The 24,148-nt window shown below is 40.5% G+C and overlaps 1 protein-coding gene across 2 annotated transcripts in view; it reads left to right on the top strand.

Annotated features, from left to right (window-relative positions):
• LOC128737701 (uncharacterized) overlaps positions 1–22,065 on the top strand; it is a 378,170-nt gene extending 356,105 nt beyond the window's left edge. For both annotated transcript variants that reach the window (XM_053832397.1, XM_053832396.1), the window contains exons 11-23: positions 3,468–4,461; positions 4,522–4,727; positions 4,793–5,062; positions 5,128–5,888; positions 5,956–6,081; positions 8,374–8,621; positions 9,005–9,199; positions 10,287–10,354; positions 10,425–10,594; positions 10,662–10,864; positions 10,929–11,364; positions 11,433–11,507; positions 18,515–22,065. In XM_053832397.1, coding sequence (XP_053688372.1) covers positions 3,468–4,461; positions 4,522–4,727; positions 4,793–5,062; positions 5,128–5,888; positions 5,956–6,081; positions 8,374–8,621; positions 9,005–9,199; positions 10,287–10,354; positions 10,425–10,594; positions 10,662–10,864; positions 10,929–11,364; positions 11,433–11,507; positions 18,515–18,656 — 3,894 coding nt within the window. In that variant the 3' untranslated portion in view covers positions 18,657–22,065. The remainder of the gene's footprint in view (positions 1–3,467; positions 4,462–4,521; positions 4,728–4,792; positions 5,063–5,127; positions 5,889–5,955; positions 6,082–8,373; positions 8,622–9,004; positions 9,200–10,286; positions 10,355–10,424; positions 10,595–10,661; positions 10,865–10,928; positions 11,365–11,432; positions 11,508–18,514) is intronic.
• The last annotated feature ends 2,083 nt before the right edge of the window (positions 22,066–24,148 follow it).

Here is a 24,148-nt window from a genome sequence, read left to right as displayed (position 1 = left end):
CTTCCCTTGAACAATGAAAAAAGACAACAAGAGTTGAGAGTGAACGTTGTTGATCGTATAAAACTTTATAATCAATTTTCAATGTTTTTGGAAGAACTTGAAGTTGCCGACGATGTAGATACTACTCTTGATACTCTTATTACAACTTATAATAATTTATTAGCTGAGTGTACTAGAACTTTTATTAAAACTGTCCAAGTAAAAGGTGAATATTGCCCTTGGATGACTTATGGCCTATGGAAATTAATACAAATTAAAAATAAATATCTCGAAAAAATTAAATGCCATCCCAATGACGTTCGAGCCAAGGAAATGCTGGTTCATGTATCGAAAAAGGTTAAAACTCTCAAGAAACGATGTAAAAAAGAATATTATGAAAATGTGCTCAAAAGTTCAAGTCATTCTAACGTGTGGAAAAAACTGAATGAAATTTTCGGCCGATCTAAACCTAATGAACAAATCAAATTGAATGTTAACGAAAAAAAATTGGACACGAATCATGATGTTGCTGAAGCATTCAATTGCTATTTCTCTAGTATTGGGAACAATTTAGCTAGCAAGCTTCCAAAAAATAATTTTGATTATTTGAAAACTGTTAAATGTGTAAGTAGCTCTATTTTCTTAAGACCTGCTAGTATGAATGAAGTCATCGTTCTAATAAATCAGCTCGACGCTAAAAAAAGTAGAGGGCATGATAACTTTCCTGCAGATTTGCTGAAAGCAAACATAAACCGGTTTTCAGAGGTTATCGCTAAACTTTTCAACAGAATTATAGTAACTGGAAATTATCCAAGTGTACTGAAAATCGCTAAAGTTTCGCCCGTTTTCAAATCTGGAGATAATTGTGATCCATCCAACTATCGTCCAATTTCAACATTGTCTGTCATTAACAAAATATTGGAAAAGTTATTAACTAGTCGGCTTGTAAACTTCTTTTGTGCCAACAATGTTTTATATAAATTTCAGTATGGCTTTCGAGAAGGCTGTGGCACATCGACTGCCATCACTGAACTCGTTGATGAGTTAATTGGTCAAATTGATCAAAAAAAAATAGTAGGGGGTTTATTTATTGACCTCAAAAAAGCATTTGATACTTTGGACCACGAAATTCTTCTGAAAAAACTTGATCGTTACGGGGTGAGAGGAGTAGCAAACGACTTAATAAAGAGCTACCTATCAAATCGACAACAATATGTGTCAATTAATGGTGTACGTAGTAGTTTGCGCCCAATCGATATAGGAGTTCCCCAAGGAAGCAACATAGGTCCTCTACTATTCCTAGTGTACATAAATGACTTCGGTAACTTAAAGCTGCGTGGAATACCGAGGCTCTTTGCAGATGACACAGCTCTATTTTACCCTCGGTCTAGTACTCAATCAATTGTAACAGACATCGAAACGGATTTAGTGACTCTTATGGAATATTTTAATGGCAATCATCTTACTCTGAATCTCGCTAAAACAAAATATATGGTTTTCCATTCGCCGCGCAAAAAAATACTTCAACACCCTGACCCATCGATTGGTAACTTGTCCATTGAAAAAGTTCCATCTTTTAAGTACCTAGGACTGCATTTAGATTCTTCCCTTTCATGGGATGCTCATATTAAGCATGTATCGAGTAAAATTGCAGCATTGTGTGGTCTCATGAAAAGAGTGCGTTGTTTTGTTCCCAATGAAGCATTGCTAAGATTCTATTACGCATGTATTCATTCCATACTGCAATATTTAGTTATTGTTTGGGGTCACGCTGCTAAATCTAAACTTAAAAAAATACAAACTTTGCAGAATAGATGCTTAAAAGTAATTTACGGTTTACCTCACCTATACTCAACAGTTTCACTTTATACAAGTTTACATCACAAAGTTATTCCCATTCGAGGCTTGTGTGACTCTCAAACGATCGCGTTTGTACACAATGTCTTGCACAACCCTAAATTCCATCACAATATTTGTTTCTCCACTAGGGTCAATCCTCAGAACACCAGACATGTGAATGAACTTTTGAGAAATAGGGCATGCACGAACCTAGGCCTGTCGCGCATTCTAAATTATGGTCCATTAAAGTATAACTCGCTCCCCAATGAACTGAAAGGAATAACACATAACATTCTCTTTAAAAACAGACTGAAACATCACTTAATCAGGAACGTGAATGAATATATTACATAGATCTGTTGACCTTTTTGCAAATGTAGGTTTTTCTGGCTCCTGCTGGTTTTTTCCTGCATTCTTAATTGTAATTTACGTTATCAATGTTTAAATTATTTTCATGTTTTGTAAATTATTTTTCCGTTTTGTACGTGAAACCCTTCAAAGGAACTAAGTTCCACTAGGTTCTCACTTCGTTGTTAATTGTTGTTAATTAAATCTCCGCGTTTTTCTTTTAATATTTTGTTTTGTAAGTGTCCACTACCAGGGGGCTCTTTCTGAGCTCTTTGGTGTGGGGGTCAGTGGAGGGTAAAAAAATAAAAAAAAAAAAGTCAGACGTTAAAAGTTAAAACTTAAAAGTCAAAAGTCGGGAAAATTGAAGGTCAATTGTCAAAATTTGTAAGTCAATAGTTGAACGTCAGAATTCATAGGTTCGAAGCCAAACGCCAATAGTCAAAATTCAAATGTCCAAATTTTACTCAAAAATCAAGAAACGGCCAAAGTCAAATGGAAAGTCAAAAACCAAACTGATAATAAAATACAAAATATAGAATCCAACACAAATTAAACGTTAAAACAAAATTCAAAAACGCCCAGTGGTGGTAAAATCACTAAACTTGCCGTAGCGACGTTTGGCAATACACTGCCTTTTTCTATCGCACTGACAGAGTAGATAACAGTCTTCTCGGCGAAACAAAGAGAATCTTAGAAAAATCATACATTTTAAAGTCAATCTTTAAACAGAGATCAAAATTGAAAGTAAATTGCACTTGAAATTGAATATGAATTTAGACTAGAAAATAGGGAGAAAATCAAATTTTATATGAAATTTAAAATTTTACTTGAAAAACTGGTTTTAAATTGGATTTGAAATTGGACTTAAATTGGACCTGAATCGAGTTTGAAATCGAACTTAAAATCGGTATTGAAAATGGGCTTAACAATGATATTGAAATGTCACTAGAAACCGGATTAGAATTTAGATTTGAAACTGGACTTCAATTTGTTTTGAAATTGGATCAATTTTCAATCTATGAATTTTTCGCAAACATATTGGGCGATCAAATTAAATTCTCCAGACTTTCGGATTACACCTTGAGTACGACAGTATTGTGACTGTGGCTATTTAGAATTAGTATTTTTCAACGAACCGTACTTCTAGAGCAAGTGTTGATAATCATTACAAACAACTTACTTAAGAACTTCGTTCAAATAATATAAAAATTTGGACCAAATTTGTATTTCTCAGTTTTTCAATTCACATTTTTCCCAAACTTAACCAATGAATGGTTTCCATTTTGTTTTTCCCATTTCAGCTTCAAGGTTCACCCGGTAGCTTATTGATTCTGAACGGGCAGCAGCCATCGTTTGTGTGCCATCCTTCCCAGCAACAGCAGCAGCAACTTCAGTCCCAGCAGCTTCATCAGCAACGTAAAGCCTCGGCTGACGCCTGCAAAGACAGCAGCAGCAGCAATGGTAGCCTCAGTACCAGCAGCAGTATTAAAATGGAAAATTCACCGTCCGATGCTAGTCAGCATAGCTTAATTCCCAAGCAGGAAATCATGGATTCGTCCTCCTCGCCGGCCTCGTCGCTGTCACTGATGAGCGGGGTTCTTCACCACCAACGATCTTCACCGAATAGCTCGACGAATGGTGGATTGTTCGGAAGCTACTCGGCTAGAAGGACTCCGGCCCGGCAGGACGGCAATGGTCATCACGATAATATACCTTTCTTCAATGAGACGCTAGATTTGTCGCAGGAAGATATTCAGAAGACGTTGAGCGCCAACATGCCGCTTGGCCATGGTCACCCGACTGCCGGGGTCACTGGTCAGCCGGGGGTCACACCAACCGATGATGCTATGAACGGCGAAATCAATCCGATGGATTTCATCGAGAACTGTGGCAGCCAACAGGATACGGTCGACGATGACGTGTTCGTTAATCTGGATGCATTCGACATGCTGGTGGAGTTTCCGGAGTTGGAGCTGGACGCTAAGAGTGGATTTTTCAACGGCAGCGATACCGGAACGGAAACCGGTGGCGAAGTGGATGACGGTGCAAGCGATTTAAGTCACTTTAAACTGTCGGCCGACAGTGGAATCGGGCTGGGTGGCACAGTAGGACCGCACGGTGTGAACGTTTCCACAATTACGGATTTCAGTCCGGAGTGGGCCTATCCGGAGGGTGGCATCAAGGTGCTGGTGACTGGACCGTGGAGTTCCAGCTCGTCCTACACAGTATTATTCGATTCGTTTCCGGTGCCAACGACGCTGGTGCAGAACGGTGTTCTGCGGTGTTACTGTCCGGGTAGGAATATCGATGAATAGACAAAGTGTCTAGTAGATTTATAAACTAATTTATTTGCAGCACACGAGGTGGGAGTCGTTACGTTGCAGGTCGCCAGCGATGGCTATGTGATATCCAATGCGGTTAACTTCGAGTACAAATCGCCGCCCAAATTTGAGACAAAGTGCGAGGGCAACGGAAACGACATGCTGTACAAGTTTAATCTGCTCAATCGGCTGGAGTCGATCGATGAGAAGCTGCAGATTAAGGTAGAACCTGGAGAATTGGTAAACACTACCTGGGCTGATCGTACTTTCAAATTTATTTTCAAATGTTTTTCTTTCTTATTAAGCCGGAAGACTCGATCCTGTTCAAGCAGGCCAACTTTGAGGACAGGCTGGTGTCGTACTGTCAGATGCTGACAGTTAAGATATGGCGTTCGGTAACTCCGGGCTCATGGATCGGAAAGCACCGTGGTATGACTCTGCTGCATCTAGCGTCCGCCCTTGGTTATGCAAAGCTTGTGCGTACCATGCTGACCTGGAAGGCGGAGAACTCCAATGTGATACTAGAAGCGGAGATTGACGCTCTCAGTCAAGATCAGGATGGTTTTACTCCTCTGGTATGAAAAACATTTCAATTCATCTACTTAACAGGTACATTCTGATTTTATTTTAACTTCTACAGATGTGGGCGTGTTCTCGAGGACACATCGAGACCGCCATAGTCCTTTATAAATGGAATCAAACTGCGCTGAATGTGAAGAACAACGCTCAGCAGAGTCCGCTTGAAGTGGCCAAAAGCAAGGGTTTCCTTGGACTGCTGGCCGAACTTGAAAAACATGAATCACTGCGTTTGCAGAGTAAAAACTCACGCGCGCCAACCAGTTCGTCATTACCGACTCTATCATCTATTACTTCATCTTTTACTACATCTTCCACGTCCACTTCGTCTTCTGCTGCGTCCAGCTCTGCTGGCACTTTGCCGACTTCTTCCAGTTCTAATGCTTCCAGTTCTCTTGCAAATAATAGTTGTAGATCAGCAGCGGCCGAATCCGGCCAAGAGTCCAGTAGCAATGCCACAACAAATGACAGTGATAATCAATCGGCGACCGGAGCTGACGCTAGTCCGGAGCATAACTTTATCAACGATCTGTTCAACTATAACGATGCGCTTAACAGTAGCAATAGCGATAGCAATAGTAACGATAATTTTGCACTTTCCTCCGCCTTCAATCCGTCACTATCGCCGGCAGCCCTGTCACCGTACGGTGATGGCAAAAACCACGGTGGTGGTGGTGGATCTTCCGCGCTTACCAGTAGCAATCTTCATTACGCACTGGAAAACAACAACTCCAATCCGATGCTTTCGAATGCACTGTCACCGAACTCGGATAGTAATCGGAGCCATGATGGTGTCTTTCTGCGACCAGGAGCAGTTTTTTCAAGGTTTGTGTTTTGGTGTTTGGTGAACGTGGCAAATTGTGTGATTCAAAATTGACGTTTTGTTTAACAGTGGACAAAGTCCTCCGGGAGCACGACTCTCCAAGCGTTCATCCATCGATAGTGGCATCAACATGGAAACAAGACCATCGCTCAACAAAGCTGGCAAGTCGTTGCGGGATATTCAGCGTATGAATAGGTATGTAAATACTTAATTTTGTATTGGATAGCAGACGGACTCCGGATCTGCCGCTCTATAGGAGGCCGCTCTCAATATCCAATAAAACTGTGTAAATGCCTGATGCAGATCCAGATCCAGATCCAGATCCAGATCCAGATCCAGATCCAGATCCAGATCCAGATCCAGATCCAGATCCAGATCCAGATCCAGATCTGGAAACAATGAGAAAGAAATCTGAATTGAGAAAACGAAAGACGACATACGTGACAAAAAAGGAGAAAAACGGGACAAACAAAGAGAAAAACCAAACAGAGTGAGGAGAAACGGATGGGAAAAGAAAGAAATCGAGAGAGAAAAACAGAAAAATGAAACAGGAAAACAAGAAATGGAGAAAAACGGGTACGACTCCACAAAAATAAGAGAAAAAAATGGAAAAAACAGGAAAGGAAAGGACAACAACGTAAGATGAAAAGAGGAAATATGGTTCATAGATGGAGAGGGAATGGGCTGAAAACAAAACAAAAACGGGAGAAAAAGTGTGAAAACTGGTAAAAAAGTAGGACAGAATGGAAAGAGAGGAAATGAAAAAGAGGGAAAATTGGATTGAAAAATATGAAAATAAGGAAAAATAAAAGAGAAGTCGAACAGCTAAAACAACAAGAAAAAACTGGAAAAGATAAAAACGGGAGAGAAAATGACAAAAACTGGAAGAGGGCAGTCGGTAATAGAACGACAGAAAAGGAGAAAAACTGGACACAAACACAGGAGAAAAGGAATTCAAAAAGATGGAAAACGTGAGAAGAACAGAAAGGAATTGAAAGGGGCTTGAAAAGGTCTGAAATTGTAACAATAATACTAATAATAATAAAAGGAAGAAAATCGGAATAGCTGAAAAACGGGAAGATGGTACAGAAAAAGAGACAAAACAGAACAGAGAAAGAAAAAGCATTGGACTGAAAAAGAGGGAAAATAAGTGAAAAAGAAGGAAAAACATGACATGCATTTTCAGTGCCTAGTCTTGAAATTGCGTAGCTTCCATAGGATTGGGCAAAATACTCGAAAGTATCGGTAATTGAATATCAATATCAAATCCGCCGCTTTATCGATACCGTCGATATATCGTTCGTGAAGCATCGATATTAAATTTATCGATACTATTTAAGGCAGCATTCTGGGATTAGGAAATGCTACACATCAATATCGATCAATAAAACAGCTCTATTTCGAACACGTCGCTTTGTACGGCAAACCGCACTCGTGCACCACCTGCCACAGCCGTTCGCGCCCGACTGAATCGTATGCTGCCCAGGAATCCACAAAAATATGATGGGTTGTACTCCCGATACATCTGGATGACCAGCCGAAGAGAAAAATTTGATCGGTAGTAGCACGGGCCCACCTAGTATTACCCCACGAACTCTCCTGCCACCGGGAATAGACGATGCAATAAATTTTTGAGAGCACCCTGTTAGTGGCTTTGACCAGCGTTATGCTGCGGTAATTACAGCAATCTATCCGAGATGGAACAAACCACACCCTCAATCCACTCGTCCGGCAGCCCTCTTCCAAACCCCTCAAACTATCCAGTGATGTGTCGTTGTTGGCGGTGGGATTGGGATTGGGATTGGGATTGGGATTGTGATTGTGATTGGGATTGGGATTGTGATTGGGATTGGGATTGGGATTGGGATTGGGATTGGGATTGGGATTGGGATTGGGATTGGGATTGGGATTGGGATTGGGATTGGGATTGGGATTGGGATTGGGATTGGGATTGGGATTGGGATTGGGATTGGGATTGGGATTGGGATTGGGATTGGGATTGGGATTGGGATTGGGATTGGGATTGGGATTGGGATTGGGATTGGGATTGGGATTGGGATTGGGATTGGGATTGGGATTGGGATTGGGATTGGGATTGGGATTGGGATTGGGATTGGGATTGGGATTGGGATTGGGATTGGGATTGGGATTGGGATTGGGATTGGGATTGGGATTGGGATTGGGATTGGGATTGGGATTGGGATTGGGATTGGGATTGGGATTGGGATTGGGATTGGGATTGGGATTGGGATTGGGATTGGGATTGGGATTGGGATTGGGATTGGGATTGGGATTGGGATTGGGATTGGGATTGGGATTGGGATTGGAATTGGAATTGAATTGAGAATTGAAATCAAAGTTGAAATTGGAATAATTCTTTACACCAAAAAGTTTTATTGAACTGAATTGAGAAGAATGTTGGTAACTCCTGTTTGAGTTGTGACGAAATCCGTAGGACAGCTAAAACTAATCCACGTCTCATTTCAGAGCTGATCGCAGCATGTCTCTTCCGTTGGCTTCCGGAACCGGTGGAGGTGGCCAATCGTCACCTTTCAATAGCGCACATGCTGGCGGTAATGCTGGTAGTAAGGGATCGTTCGGTAGCACTAATGGGGACTCGGAGAATTATTCTCTGTCGATAAACGACCGTACGACGGAGTCGCCGTCGCAGAATTCCGGTACACTCAGCAACGCGTCCTTGCTGTCGCCGCTGCGCAAGATGGATTTCGCGCTGTGTAAGTTTGAAGTTTTATTATTGCTCATTTCCTTTCAACATACTCTATTCAAAAAAAATTTCGCATCAACCAGAACGGCTTATTGGTTATTTCAAGTTTGACACGAACAATTTTGGCACAGTTTTTTGGCAGTAGTAATATACCAACAATAGCTTCATATTGATTACACTACACACGTGTTGAAATTTTTCCAAAATTTTCTAGACATTTTCGCTTTTTGGCGTTCCGTACAGACAGTGCACCTATTTCAATGATGGATAAAAAAATTAAACTTTCTACTTAAGTAGTGGCTTTCTCGCATTTTTTTTTATATCTTTTCGAAATGATGATGTTTCAAATTCCAACGGTACTATTATTTGTGGACATTCGGTGCGTGCGTGCAGGTGAGGTATCGGCAGCCGAATCGAGTCCAATGTGCGAGGACTCCATCGAAACGCTGCAGGAGGAAGAACGGCACCCGCAGTGCTCCTTCGGTGCTGGATGCGGCAGCGGTACGCATCCTCATCACGGCCATCAGCTGCCGGTGCACCAGCAGGATAGCGTTGAAATGGTCCCCGGGGGTAGTGGTGGGACCGTAGGTTAGTTTCCATTCGTCTGGTCTGATTTTTTGTTTCTGGTATTTTGTTTGGATTTTATTTTTTCGGTTGTATAGTGTTGAGTGTTTTTTTCTGTTTTCTTGTTTTCTTGTTTTAACTGTTGCTGGTACTTGCTGTGATTTTCAGTGTAAAGTTTGATTTCCTATTTGTTTTACTCTTGTTTTTAACATGAAACCATGTGTCTTTTACGTTTATTTTACGTCTTCATCAGCGAACAGTCACAAGGCTGAAGTTTTTCCTTTTAGCTATGTATATATCGATGTCTCGTAAATAATTGTCCCGTATAGTAATTCTATGTTAAATTCGATAAGTAAAAATACAGAACATCAGCTCTTTTTTTTTTAATTTTGTAAATAGATTGCAATTTTTATGAGGATCTTAGTTTTTAATTAACAACTATTTTGTTCTAATTTCAATTACATTTAGAAGTGACTAATAACAAATAATGATCTAACGAGAGTACAGTACACCAGATTGTTTGGTGGGCAGATTTTAGTTTGGTTTTATTTTTTGTTGAACAATGTATTTTAAAATTATTTTGCTAATATGGTAAGTATATCGTGCATGTCCTGTTTTTCGCTCTGCTTCCGCTAGAATATTGACTGTAAATTTTCATATTGTGGTGCTTATTTTTTCAAGTGATATGAAGTATATACTAGAAGCCGGTAATATCGATTTAACCTCAAGTTTTAACTGTAGGAATGAAATTTTAACGATATGTATTTATGGAGTTGCTTTTATAAAACAAAAATTTTCCATTTTTGCTGGGAATATCAACATTCAAGCTTACCAAAACGGTTTTTCTGGAAGATTTCTTATTCAATCAAACCTTCTCTTATTTTCCTTATATTTTTAATTTAAGACCGCAGTCTTAATTTCACATAAAGTAGACCTGACTGAATCACATTAAATTTAAATGTATTCGCATGCTTGTGGTTTTAGTATTTGAAAAACGACTTATCTTCCTGCAAAATTTCCCATATGATGGCTTATTTTAGGCGTAATTCACTACCTCAGTAATGCTGTGCCAAAAATGTAAACTCAAAACTCTATTTTCACCTCGTTTCAGGGGATTCGGATGTAAAAGTACTAACGCTTGCGGAACAGATAATCGCTGCTATGCCGGAGCGGATTAAGGTAACTTTGCCGACGTTAAAATCTACGTTGGAGTTCGACAACAACATTAACATTTCGCTTATTCCCGCAGAATGAATCCGAAGAAATCATGTCTCTGGGCAGCCCGATGCCGGAAGCGCTCAGCGAAGACACATCCGGGATGAGCATCCTGACCGATTCGTTCATGGAACCTCTGCTGGACTCGTTGCCCTCGTCGCAGTTCGAGGAGTTCAATTTTGAGTTCAGTGACCATAATTATCGGTAAGATACAAACTATCTTTTGAGGTAAAAAAAAGTTAATAAAAGTTAACCCCGTTTCACTGTTAAGGTATCACGACGTTGGTACACCCTGTTCGAGTCTCAGTCCTGCTTCGTCCGGACCGCTTCAATCCCCGGCAAGCTATTCCATCCCGCAGGATCCACCAGTGAGCTCACCAAGCCCTCCACCAACGACGCAGGATTTCACCGAATTCCTCCAGACCACAAACTCCAATCCGTTTGAGAAGGACTTCTCCAATCTCAAATTGAATGGTAAGATCCATCCATCAAGTTTTTGATGTTAAAAATACGTTAAAAAAAACTATCATTTCGACAGAACGTGAGCAGCGCGAGCTGTACGAAGCGGCCAAGTGTATCCAGAAGGCTTACCGCTCGTACAAGGGCCGCAAAAGTCGCATGGAGGAACAGGACAAAGAACGCTCGGCGGCCGTAGTGATCCAAAACTACTACCGTCGCTATAAGCAGTACGCCTACTATCGTCAGATGACCCAAGCAGCGGTGATTATCCAGAACGGCTACCGTTCGTACTGCGAGAATAAGCGCTTCAAAAAGTCCCAATCATCTCAGTCCGGTCAAGGGGGCCGCGGAAGCGGAGAAAGTGCCGAGGAAGCCGCCTCCTCGTCGCAGTGCATTCAGAGCTATTACAATACGTACAAGAACGAACAGAAGCAGCAGCAGCAATCGCCTCAGCAACAGCAGCAGAACAATCAGGGCTCATCCCTAAAGGAACCGAGTCCATCCGGTCCGCTGAAGTAAGTTTTCTCCGAGGCGAAACGGGATGGAATAAAGTAAAGCTTAAAATGACATTGCTTCATTACAGACGAACTTACTCGCAACGAACTCAGAATCAGGCCGCCAGGAAAATTCAGCAATTTATGAGACAATCGAAAAATAAGTGAGTAAGATTGACTTAGTACAGTAAGGTTGACTTAATTAGCTTAGATATTTTTAATAACTGCTTTTACCTGATGCGAGTGTGGAAAGTCTCTATAATTGTTAAACTCCAGACTCTTTGGCCATAGTCTTTGGTTTGATTAGAAAGATTAGAAGATTATACATGAGTATCGTGTTTTTACAAATTCAGTATCCAAATTACAACCGAATTTACATATTCAATATTTAATATGTCCGATATGGAGCAATATGGGCGTAAGATATAAAGTCTGTTGAGTTTAGAGTTGAATGATGATTTAACTGTTGTGGAAAGGGTCATTCATCTGAACACTCTGCTACTGATACAGATGTTCTTGATGCCGGTGCTGATGTTCCCGCCTCTGAGGCTTGCTCTTCATGTGTTCAACAAAGACCATTTAACCTCAGTATTCCAGTCAGTGGACGTCGTAATCTCAGTGATATGAGGCAATGTTCAGGTGTATTTGGTATAGAAGCAAGTAGTAGAATTATTTTGAGTCAACGTGCTCAACGTGCCCCTTTGTTCATAGTGCTGGTGGAGTTGTTGAAGAGAACCACATTCGTCGAACAGTCATCCGGTATAATTTCGACGAGTCCTGCCCACCGTAGCCTAACGACTTTCGTCAGATGTACGACGGGAATCTCTCCAAGCAGTGCCTGTAGTTTGCGAATCATACACCTTCGCCACCCTCTGCTTTCAGTTTGCGCTCCACCAAATATCGTGCGCAGCACCATCCGCTCGAGCACGGCAAGGGCGCGTATATACTCTGTGGGCTACGTCATTGCTTCAAGTCCATAAAGAACTACCGGTCTATTAAGCGTTTTGTATATTGCCCGCTTCGTACGGCGGCATATGCTTCTTGATCTGAGCGTTTTGCGGAGTACTACCCCTGTTCCTGGTGCCGGTGGGGTTGTTAAAGAGGACTATTTTCGTCGCACTGTCGTCCGGCATCCTTACGACGTGTCCGGCCCACCGTAGCCTGCTAACTTTCGCTAGATATACGATGGGAGTCGCCCCAAACAGTGCCTGTAGCTCGTGATTCATACGCCTCCGCCACTCTCTGCTTTCAGTTTGTACTCCGCCAAATATCGTTCACAGCACTTTCCGCTCGAACACGGCAAGGGCGCGTATGTCCTCCGTGAGCAGCGTCACGGCTTCAAGTCGATAAAGAACTACCGGTCCACTATGGGGCAGAACCCGAAAAAGCTCGGACAAAACATCAAAATTTTTATTTGAGATATTCTGTCAAACTTAATGTTCTACCTATAGTAGACATATAATCTATAAGAAATATGCATAAATTGTTTTAATAAGTGCTTTTTCAATAGGCATAGAAGGTGAAACACAGTGTAAAAAAAATTTGGAAAATGAAAAAAAAAAATCATTTAATCTTTTAGTGTCTAGCTACCATGCTACTTAAAATTCTATACTTTTAAGGGTCAATTCACAAAAAAGGGATTATAAACTAATAGTTTAGGTGATATTAAGACAGATTTTTTACCAGTAGGCTTTGTTCTGACGAAGTGTTTCAGAACAAAAAATTTGTTATTTTTGTCAATTTTCAATAGTGTGTAGAAAAAGATTTCCACAGATTTCCGCTCTGACACTACCATAAAATCAACATTCAAGGTGTTAACTACTAAGAAGCCAAAAATTAGCTGCTACTAGCTGCGATGTTCGGAGTTATTAAAGTGTTCCGAATGCATGTTTTCCGGCATTTTAGGCTACAAATTAATAAATGCGCGTGCCAGTGCGAAGTTCATCTAACAAATAATTTTGCTTAAGAGTAGCTTATTCAACTATTGTATAGCTAAAACCACTTGAAAAAGCGTTTGATAAGCTGCTATACAACAAAAATGTTCCTTGGGCTGTTACTAATATTGTAAGTGCCATCGGTTGGGTGTTTAGCGTTACGAGTTCAAAATAATTTATAGAAAGGTCCACAAATGGTTGATTTACCCTATACTAAAATAATAATACTAAATTACTCTTGATATACAGATTGTGATAATTTGTATAGGAGGTCGTCTGACTACCAATTTTGACTACACACTGAAAAAAATGTGTTTGAGTATTTAAAATATTTATAACTTGATTCCCGTAAGTCCTACAATTTTGGTATGTTCAGTAACTTTACGTAACTTTACAGAACAAACAACTTTTCTGAAGACAAAACATTTCTAAAGTCATTATTTAAAAAGTTATACTTCAACTCCATCTATAGGAATAAAAATACAACTACTTAAAATTTACAAAAATATGCAAAATTTTATTACAAACAATAAAGCTCTACGAAGCATATGAAAGAAGTTATGAGGTTTTGTCCGAGCGCCGGGTCAATCTGCCCCACTGTGCGGTCTAATAAGAGTTTTGTACATTGTTAGTTTCGTTACGAAGGGCAAAGTAGGCCCGATTTCCCGCTTGGATGCGCCGCTGGATCTCCTTACTAGCGTTGTTGTCCGCGGCCACCAGCGATCCCAAATACACGAACTCCTCTACCACTTCCCGTTCGTTGCCGTCAACGGTTACCGTCCGTGGGAGGCGCGCGTTTATTTCCTTTGAGCCTCTTCCTTTCATGTATTTGGTCTTCGACGCATTTATTTTTAGCCCAATTCTCCTAGACTCCGCTTTCAGTCTGGCATAGATTGCCTCCGCCATCGCAAAGTTCCTGGCTATGATATCGAAGTCATGTGCAAAACCTAGAAGTTGGCTACCCTTGGTAAAAATCGTGCCTCTCGTTTCGATGCCCGCTCGTCGGATCACCCCCTCAAGAGCGATGTTGAACAGCATGCAGGATAAACCGTCACCTTGTCTCAACCCTCGCCGCGTCTCGAAGGGACTCGAGAGTGTCCCAGAGATGCGTACGATACACATCACTCGATCCAATGTAGATCTGATCAGTCGCGTCAGTTTGTCTGGAAAATCATATTCATGCATTATCTGCCATAGCTTGTCTCGATCGACTGTATCGTATGCTGCTTTGAAATCAATAAAGATGTGATGCGTGGGCATGTTGTACTCCCGACATTTCTGCAAGATCTGTCGGATAGTGAAAATTTGGTCCGAAGTGGCGCGAGCCCCCATGAAACCCGCCTGATAATTCCCTACGAAACCTTGTGCTATCGGTGACAACCGGCGTAACAGGTTCTGGGAGAGTACCTTGCAGGCGGCCTTTACCAGCGTTATACCACGATAGTTGCAGCAGTCTAGTCGATCACCCTCTTTGTAGATGGGACAAACCACTCCTTCCATCCATTCCTCCGGTAGCTTTTCCTTCTCCCAAATCCTCGAAATAACCCAGTGTAGAGCCTTTGCTAGGTTTCTCCACCATGTTTATAAAGCTCAGCCGGTAGGCGGTCCTTCCCAGCGGCTTTATTGGTCTTCAGCAGCCTGATTTCTTGTTTGACTTCTTGGAGATCAGGTGCTAGGACATTACTATCTTCCTTGGGCGCTCCTAGGTTAATTTCCGTTCCGCCTCCTTCTGCGACTTCGTCATTGAGGTGTTCATCGAAGAACTGCTTCCATCACACATGTCAGGTTTCGGTGTGTAGCCCTTCCGAGTTTGGTTCACCTTCTCATAAAACTTGCGCATTTCGTTAGCTCGGAATAGTTGCTCTAATTCTTCACCATCTCTGTCCTCCTTCTGGCACTTTTTCCTCCTCAGGATCGTGGTCAACTGGTTCCTAGCTCGTCGGTATTTGGCCAGGTTCTCTCTAGTGGCAATACTTAGATAATTTTTCCAAGTAGTTTTTTTCCCCTCCACCGCTTGTTGGCATTTCCCATCAACCAATCATTTTGTGTATTCCGAGGCTTAATACCTATTGCCGCGGTAGCGGCCTCTCCGATGGCCGAGCGTATTCTGCCCCAACCGTCTTCGAGGTTTGAAGCACCTAACTCCTCGGAAGAAGGCAGTGCCTCATTCAGTACTCACGCGTAATTCTCGGCAGCTTGTGGGTTATCTAGCTGCCTGATGTTTAGCCGAGAAGGGCGGCTTTGACGTGTCCGGTATACGATGGACAGCTTTGAGCACACATGTACTGCTACTAGGTAATGGTCAGAATCAATATCCGCACTCCGACGGGAGCGTACGTTCGTGATGTTAGAGAAAAAGCGGCCCTCTATGAGAACGTGGTCAATTTGGTTCATTGTACGTTGGTCAGGTGATCTCCAGGTGGCTTTGTGCATATCCTTGCGCGGGAAAAAGGTGCTTTGGATCACCAGGCTTCGGGAAGTTGCGAAGTTTATACATCGTTGGCTGTTATTGTTTGTGTCGGTGTGCAGGCTGTGGGGTCCTACCACCGGTCTATACATCTCTTCCCTACCGACCTGGGCGTTCATATCCCCGATGACGATCTTGATGTCCCGTGAGGAGCAGCTGTCATATGTTGCCTCCAGTCTCGCGTAGAACACTTCTTTTTCATCGTCGGGTCTACCTTCGTGCGGGCAGTGCACGTTAAAGATGCTATAATTGAAGAAACGGCCCTTTATCCTCAATACACACATTCTCTTGTTGATCGCCTTCCAATCTATCACGCGATCCTGCATTCTGCCCAGCACTACAAAGCCCGTTCCCAGTTCGTTGGTAGCGCCACCGATCTGGTAAAACTGGGCCTTTCCGCCACGGATCTTCCATACCTTCTCTCCTTTGCGACAGATTTCCTGCAGAGCTACGATGCCGAGTTCGCGGGGTTCAAGCTGTTCAATCAGCACCCGCTCGCAACCTGCGAAATTTAGCGATCTGCAGTTCCAAGTACCGAGTATCCATTCGTCGTCCTTGTTCCGTCGCCTAGGTCGATGCCGAATATTCCGCTCCGAATATGCTTGAATGTTGTTAGTTAAGTTTAGTTTAGGTGTGTAGCCGTACTGGGGCAACACTACCGAGTCTCGCGATGGGGCTGCCATCTCATAGTGCCGAGACGCACTATACCTCCTTCCCGGTTGGTATACGACCTTAGTTTCCACCGGGGTTGGTTACCCGATCTCCGCTAAGGTTGCTCGTATTCCGGCTGGTACCACGAGGAGGTCGGGATCGGAGTTGCTGGATAAGAGGCTAACGACCACTATGGGGTCTATATTCCGCATTATCCAGCCCTTTACCAGCCAATCCAAAATCTGGTTGGTGGATTAACATCTGCTGAATAATATGGCCCAAAATCTGGTTTATATTCCGCCCCAGTTCCAGAATCCAAATTTAATGAAAAATCTGGTCCGAAAAATATGTGATAAAAAATATCATCCAGAATTAGGGCAAGGTCCACTAACTGGTCCTGGTCTAGAATCTAGTCCAATTTGATAGAAAATGTGGTCCAAAATAGCACCTAAAATCTAGTCCAAATCTGATAAAAATGTGATCCAGACCAGGTCTAGAATCTGGGTTGTAAATCTAAGCCAAAGTCGGATTCAAAACCTGGTCAAAAATCAGAAGAAAAATGTGGTTTAAAATTTGGTCTAGATTCTAGTCCAAACCTGTTTTTAAATCTGAAACAAAAGTTGATAAAAAAATGCGGTTTGCAAACTAGTTCAGGTCCGGAGTCTGGCTCAAAACCTAGTCACAAATCTAGTTGATGGCTTAAAAATTATTCAAAAAACAGTGGCCCAAAATCTGCTTCAGAATCTGATCCAGCATCTAGTCCAAATCTGTTCCAAAATTTATTACAAAATTTAAAATAAAATCTGTCGAAAAGTGTTGTGCAGAATTTAGTGCAGGTTCAAAATTTGGTTGATGGTTTAAAATCCTATCGGAGAGGACAAGGATTTAAGAAACGCGGGAGTGCTAAATCCGGTCTTCGCCAAGGGTACCTCAATCTCGCGCTACGGCTCTGCCAATGACAATCAGAGATCGCGTGGCAAGCAGCCTCCACCTGCACGTAGGACGAGGACGTTCGTTGAATTGCCTTCAACTGTGCAAGAAGAAACAGGTTGGTTGAGGATACGACGTCACACGCTGACATGGGAATCAATGCTCAAACCTGGCAAAGCCAGGCATTCCCATGAGTGACCCGTTTTTGGTACCCGGACGAATGCCATAATTACGGTAGCCATACGGATGGTTGCCATAAATACGAATGCCATAACTGCGAATACCATAATGTATGCTTGCGCTAATGGACGGGATCCATAAAAACGAATGCCATAATGTATGTTTGCTATAATGCCCGCTTTTTTTAAAGCTTTATCAGCTGGGGATTACCAACGACTGGTCAAACCACGAATGGCCGAAACATAAATGGCGTAGTAAATCTAATGGCCGAATGTCATATTCCGCCGAAAATATTCGCGGATTTTAACTGGCACAAATGTAATCATCCTCAACTAAGAAATAATTTCTACTAGTCGGTAAACCTAAATGTATGCACCTAAATAGAAAAGGTTTATGCGAGAAGTTGCCTCCTCGCCTTGAATCATCTACAAACCATTTGATAGTGACACGGCAACTAGACGAAAAAATCTATTCAAAAGAATTACTTAGAAATGGCCGACAGCCTGCACAAATGTTGGGTATATGCTGTCTTTACTCGCTGCCGCTAACAGTTGTTGAAATTCGGCCATTTGAATTTCGGCTATTTGTTATTCGGTCATTCGGTCCCAGCCCATTTTTTGCCCTAAATATTTTAAGGTTTCACAATAGTTTAGGGGATAAAAGAGAGCGGGTTATCTATATCAGTATAAATCTAAACTTTTACACAGAATCTATAAGTTAAAATATGTTCTAGATTTTGTATAAATAGGGTTTATTGAAAGTCTGTAGTACAATTGAATAATACAACACAGTAACCATCATACAGAATATTTGCTAATCCTTTACTAACATTTCTCCAATGCTTACAACTAACTTCAATAGTACGTGGGATGAACAAATGACAACTTTGGTAAGATTTTTTCAATGTATGGTATTAAAAGACGATGTGTTTCTTTTCATTCGACTGGTGCATTTGACCTATTCTAATTGCGATAATATACCAACGAATATCCTTCTTTTTTTGAAACAGGCTGCAGAGAGAACGAGCCGAAAAAGAGAGGCAGGTCCACCAACGCAGGGCGGAGTACCTCCAAAGCTTGCCGTATCCCGGGGCAGCACCGGCAGCCGCTCCGGGACCAGCACCTATTAACAACAACGAACCACTACGGTGAACTACGGCCGGAACCGAAAAGCGTCGTCCGTCTCCTACAGGAGGACAACCCGGAGGCGGCGGCGGCAACCAGGGCGTAATGAATATGAATGAATGAACGCATCTTGATAATCATCGTCCGTTGTTGGAGTCGGTGGAGGAAGCAGAGCATCAGATGGTCCGCAGAGCGTCCGATTGCTGCAGCACCTGTTTTGAACATTGCACGTAAATGCATACGTACCGAAAGCAGAGTTTTGTTAGATTGTTTTGGTGATTTGTTTTGTCGCACATTCTGTTTCGTGAAAATGTGAAAATCAATTTGTTGCCAGCGCAGCTGTGTTAAACTTGTTATTTTGGTAGGAATAATTTTGGTTTGGCCCATGGTTGGATTCAATGAAATGTTTCATGCGTTACGATATTTGCGTGAAAACTTGCAAGCAAGTTTTTTCCGAGCTTAGCACTAGCGTGCAATCTTTTGTTTATTACTTACTTTATCATATTTTTCAGCTTTTTAAAGATAACACACAGCAAAATGTTGCATTGTGCAATATTACGAATAGGGAGAGTTGAATGAAATATTAAACTTACGGGAAAGTTTGTTACGAATGGGAATGTTGATTGATAATCAGATACCTGACTCTTTACTATATACGATCGAGAAGTAAAAACCTAGCTGAAATGAACATAAGCAAATTGTGATTGATGATTTTTCTTTTTCATTTTATGTAACTAAATCGTACTTCTTAGAGCTCCGATGTAAGTCAAACATTTAGATAGAGTAGTAGTTGCAACAAACCAGAGAGAGAGACAAAGTAAATTTACTGAGGCAGAATTTTGCAAATAAACAAAAAAAAATATTTTTATTAATAGTTGAGAAGGTAAAACAATATTTATAGAAAGATACTTTTTTATTGTAAAAACATAGAGAGTTAAATATCAAAGGAGAGTAGAAACAAATCGAGATACTTATTTAGATGGAACGAGCATAAAAATGAGCATATAGTGAAGAGAAAAGAGGAGGGGAAAATTAGCGATTGCATCATCATCAGCGATGATCGTCGGAAGCAAAACAAAAAAAAGATGCGGGCACCGATCGAATCACAACAAGGTCGTCGATAATAATAATAAACTAAAGCTTTATAGCTTTTCAAACGTTGCCGTGGTTTATTGTAGGCCTCGCAAAAGTAACGGCGATTTTTTCGTTGTTGTACTAGATCAATAAGGCGTGGAAAAGGCATTAAAGATTTTCTATTTCGGTTAACACTTTAATTTATTCCTAATTGGGGCCACCGGTACGGGTGGCCATGTGAGGGTATATGTACATAAGACAAACAAACAAAAATCAACTGGCGACAGTTGACCCTCGGAAACGGATTTTAGTGGAAGGACGTTCAGTTTTACTTTACTCTTTGACTGTTACTTATGTTGTTCTTGTAATAGTATATGAAATCTAGATTACAAACAAATGAAACTATTGTAAAAATGCAGATTATACAGTAAAAAAATATTTATCACTTCGTAGGTTAAACATTTGACGAGAAACAAAAAAAACTTGATAGCTTGGATTGTTGATTCGCTTCACGGAAGCTGAGAATCGCAAAAGCATTCACACACACATACACACACTTGTCATACTAATTTATTTACTAGAAGACGTGCGTCCATCTTATGACTTTGAAGACTTGTAAGAGATTAAAAATTGTAGGGCAAATCCATACACAAAAATATTCATAAATATTTCTATGAAGCAAAACATTTACTATATCTATTTTACTCTACACACTAACAAAACCGATTAAACTGCGCATCCCCAACTCTAGAACTTTGATAGATGAAAATGATAGGTCGAACAAATATTTGAGGAAACTTCTACTATACTAAAAACCCATTTGAAACGCATAATCTTTAAAGAAAATTTTCCAATTTAAAGTAATGAATTTCATATAGAGGAAAGATAAAAGATAAAACTCATTTAATCCAAACATCTTCGCATTCGCATTACCTATAAATTACGGTTATTTAAAACAAGTAAGCCAGTGATTGTAAAATCAGTAAACTAAAGGTCATTTTTCGAAATAATATTTGCTATCATACAATTCTAGCAAAAAAAACATTGCATGAGATAATCTAGAATAGAGTTATAAGCATGCTGCAAATAAGGTGAAAAGATAACGAGAAAGTAACCGAGACAAAAAAAAAAGAATTCAAATTACATTACGTTGATCACAACTTTTCTCTTTACACTACAGAATTACTACACATACACACAGTAACATAACGTTTAAGCTTCTTACACCAAGACTTTTTGAAAGCAATCTCCTGTAAAAAAGAAAAGAAAAACGAAACAAACACACATCTAGCCTAAAACGGATATCAACTGCTATAATACCATTCGGTTTCATCCCTCAAATCAAGTGAGAAATGCCGATTAAGTCTAGTTTCCTAGTTCTAACAAAAGAAAATCGTTCGTTTTTCTACAAAAACTTTTTCACTATGGTGCACTTGATATAACGAAATGTTGAAACATGGTCGGAAAGGATAAAGCTTTAATAAACCTACTAAACAAAACTAACAAACAAACAACCAACCAACCAAAACTTAAACTCTCGCTTTAAAACCATTTATCTACCTAAACTGACACGCATTGCATTGAATTGCCATTGGGATGAGCAAGATTTTCAACACACTTTCCAACACTTAATTCCACTTTTAGCTTACCTCTTAACTGATAAACAGAAAACTGATGTTGAAAAATTTCTTTCCGGCCAACGGGCCAACCCCCTGTGGCTTGTAATCCGGAATTTGTCCCTTCACTTCCACTTCCACTGCATTTTTTCCAATCATTCATCAATCAATTCGCCGTTGTTTGTGCAGTCGTCTCGCGGTAGCGTTTTCGGCACTTGCACGACCTCGTTACGAACGAAAGAACAGATCTAATTTCTTCCAGTTTTTTATCTCCTAAAACTACTAGCTGTAACTAACTAAACTACTAACTACCTACTAGTGATAAAACAGGCACTTGCGCGGGTCTGTGTGTGTACACTAAATTTGTATAGAGGCAAACACTTTGTACAGGGGTCAAACCGTGCACCACGCGTACCAAGGATGTGCGTCCCCTGATGTAATTGTTATTATACTTGATGCAAAATCTTTATTACACATTGGTGTCACTCCGATTGGTTGTGCTTTATGGTTAGGTTGTAGAGCAAGTAATTCAACGTGCGATTTTGGCACTTAATTATGTTAATTTTCTTATGGTAAAAACATTATTGATTGGTTATAGGTAATGCCGGTTTTCGTTACTGTTATTTTGTTTCAGAACTGTACGGACGTTTTACATACTTTGTCGTATTATATTAGATTGACTACATTCGAATGTTATCTATTTGCTGTTGGAATAAAAAAGCACATGAATGCCAGATTTTGAACATTGCTTGAATTGAATTGCGTTTTCCTTTCGTTCGTATTGGTGGTTGCCGAAATAAATTGATGTAGGGTAATGTCGTTATCGTCGGGCCACTGTTATGGTCGGGCCACCACGATTTTTTCAGTTTTAGTAACTCGTGATACCTTTGTACAAGCATTGAAAAACTTCTTACTGTGACAGCTAACTTTTCACTATATTGTGAGTTTCAATCGTGTATTCAAAATACCCGTACTGAATTCACTGATTGAAACAATACAAAAAAAATTTTGCAGGTGCAGTTAACTTTTCTTCAAGGAATGATTCATGAAATGCAATTATCGGGATAAATATTGAAAATTTATTAAGTGTGTTGTGCTCTATTCGAAGGCTATTGAAAAATCCCGTCCAGTTAGGTGTTTGGGTAGGGTAAGGGGGTAAATGCTACAAAAGCGCTTATTGTAAAGGTCGGGCCACTTCTGTAGCCATGGTTGGGCCACCATAATTTCAAGCACAGAAGCGCAATTTTCGCTAGAGAACGTCAGTCGCGGAAAATTTGATGAAATAAAGCCTAATTAGTACAATAAAAACCTAGATTGTTGTTGATTTTTCATTGCAGTAGTACACATCGGAAAACGCGATTGTAGTAAAATTGATTTTACAAGATCACCAAAAATTTCGCAAAGATGTTATTAAAAATAGGATATTTATACTTATATGGGCCGTTGCTCACGAAATTCATTCTTTTGATGTCTCTACATAGAATTTCAATACGTATTTCTTGGATTAAGAGTGGTGGCCCAACCTGTACAACATGGCCCGAATATGACAACATTTTTTGTCTTCACGTAAATGCCTATAACTTTATTATTTTTTAAGCAATCAGTTCAAAATTTTCCAGAAGTATAGCTCATTCTTAGACCTTTCCAACGATCTATTTAGATTTTAAAAATTCTTTTTAAAACGGAAGTTATGGGCGAATGTCAAAAAGGCGGCCCAACCACGGCGACATTCCCCTAGGTATTTAAAATCTTCCGATTTGCTAAATGCCTTCGATGAGGATTCATGGAAGAATTTATCACATCCATAGTTTATTTTTTAATTGTTTGTTGTTCAATAATAGACAGTTCAACAGTTGACAAGAAGTAAATTTACTCATTGGTGGAACTAGGGGATGTTGACACAAAATTATTTGTTGTTTTCCTACAATTGTGTCGAATAGATTTGTGGGGTTTCTCAAAGAAACACTTCAAAGCTTCACAAATATTTTGCTTTAAGAGCAGCTTATTCATCAATTGTATAGTTAATAGCCGTGGAATAAGCGATTGATAAGCTATTTGACAACAAAAATGTTAGTTGGGACGATGAGCTGGACACAACACAACTCGGTGGAAGATTTGCTTTAGCAGATGATTGGGCGGCGGTCGCATCATAAACGAGTATAGTATGAGTTCGGCGATAACCATGATACGCTTAACGCACAACTGAAACGTTATTATGACAACTACCCTAGACACAATATCCAGAATATTATCGAGGATTTTACTGCTCACTTTAGCCGGGAATTGGAAAGAACAGCGGACCAGCGCACAGTAGTCCAAAAGGACGAAAAGTGGAACTTTTTGACGTAGGACTACGTCTTTGTTTACTATCTGGGACTGGGTAGCACTTTGTGAAAATGAAAATAGAAGTGTAACGTTGGAATGAAAGATTTCAAATGCTGATAACTACTAAACTATTGAATGAAACTGAATAATTTATATGTCGTTGGAAAGATAAAATGATCAGCAATTTTATTGAGGGTGCGAGAGAGCAATTTTATGGACGGCGTAAGAGGGGGGGCTCCTATACAAATGAAAGACAAATTTCCTCAAAACTCGAGAACTAATCAAGCAATTGGAACCAAATTTGGCATGTGGGGGTTTCATTAGGCAAGAATTTTTTGTATGGTGAATTGAGACTCCTTCCCTTTTTAGGAGGGTGGGGGGCTCCCATACAAATATACAAATTTCTTCATAACTCGAGAACTAATAGATCTAAAGGAACCAAATAAAGAATAGTGATATCGTCATATCACATTGGACATGTGGGGGTGTTTGGATGTAAGATTT

The sequence above is a fragment of the Sabethes cyaneus genome, chromosome 2 (genome assembly GCF_943734655.1).
Source record: "Sabethes cyaneus chromosome 2, idSabCyanKW18_F2, whole genome shotgun sequence".
Taxonomy (NCBI): domain Eukaryota; kingdom Metazoa; phylum Arthropoda; class Insecta; order Diptera; family Culicidae; genus Sabethes; species Sabethes cyaneus.
Note: the sequence above shows the minus strand (reverse complement) of the source record. Positions and strands in the feature narration are given on the sequence as shown.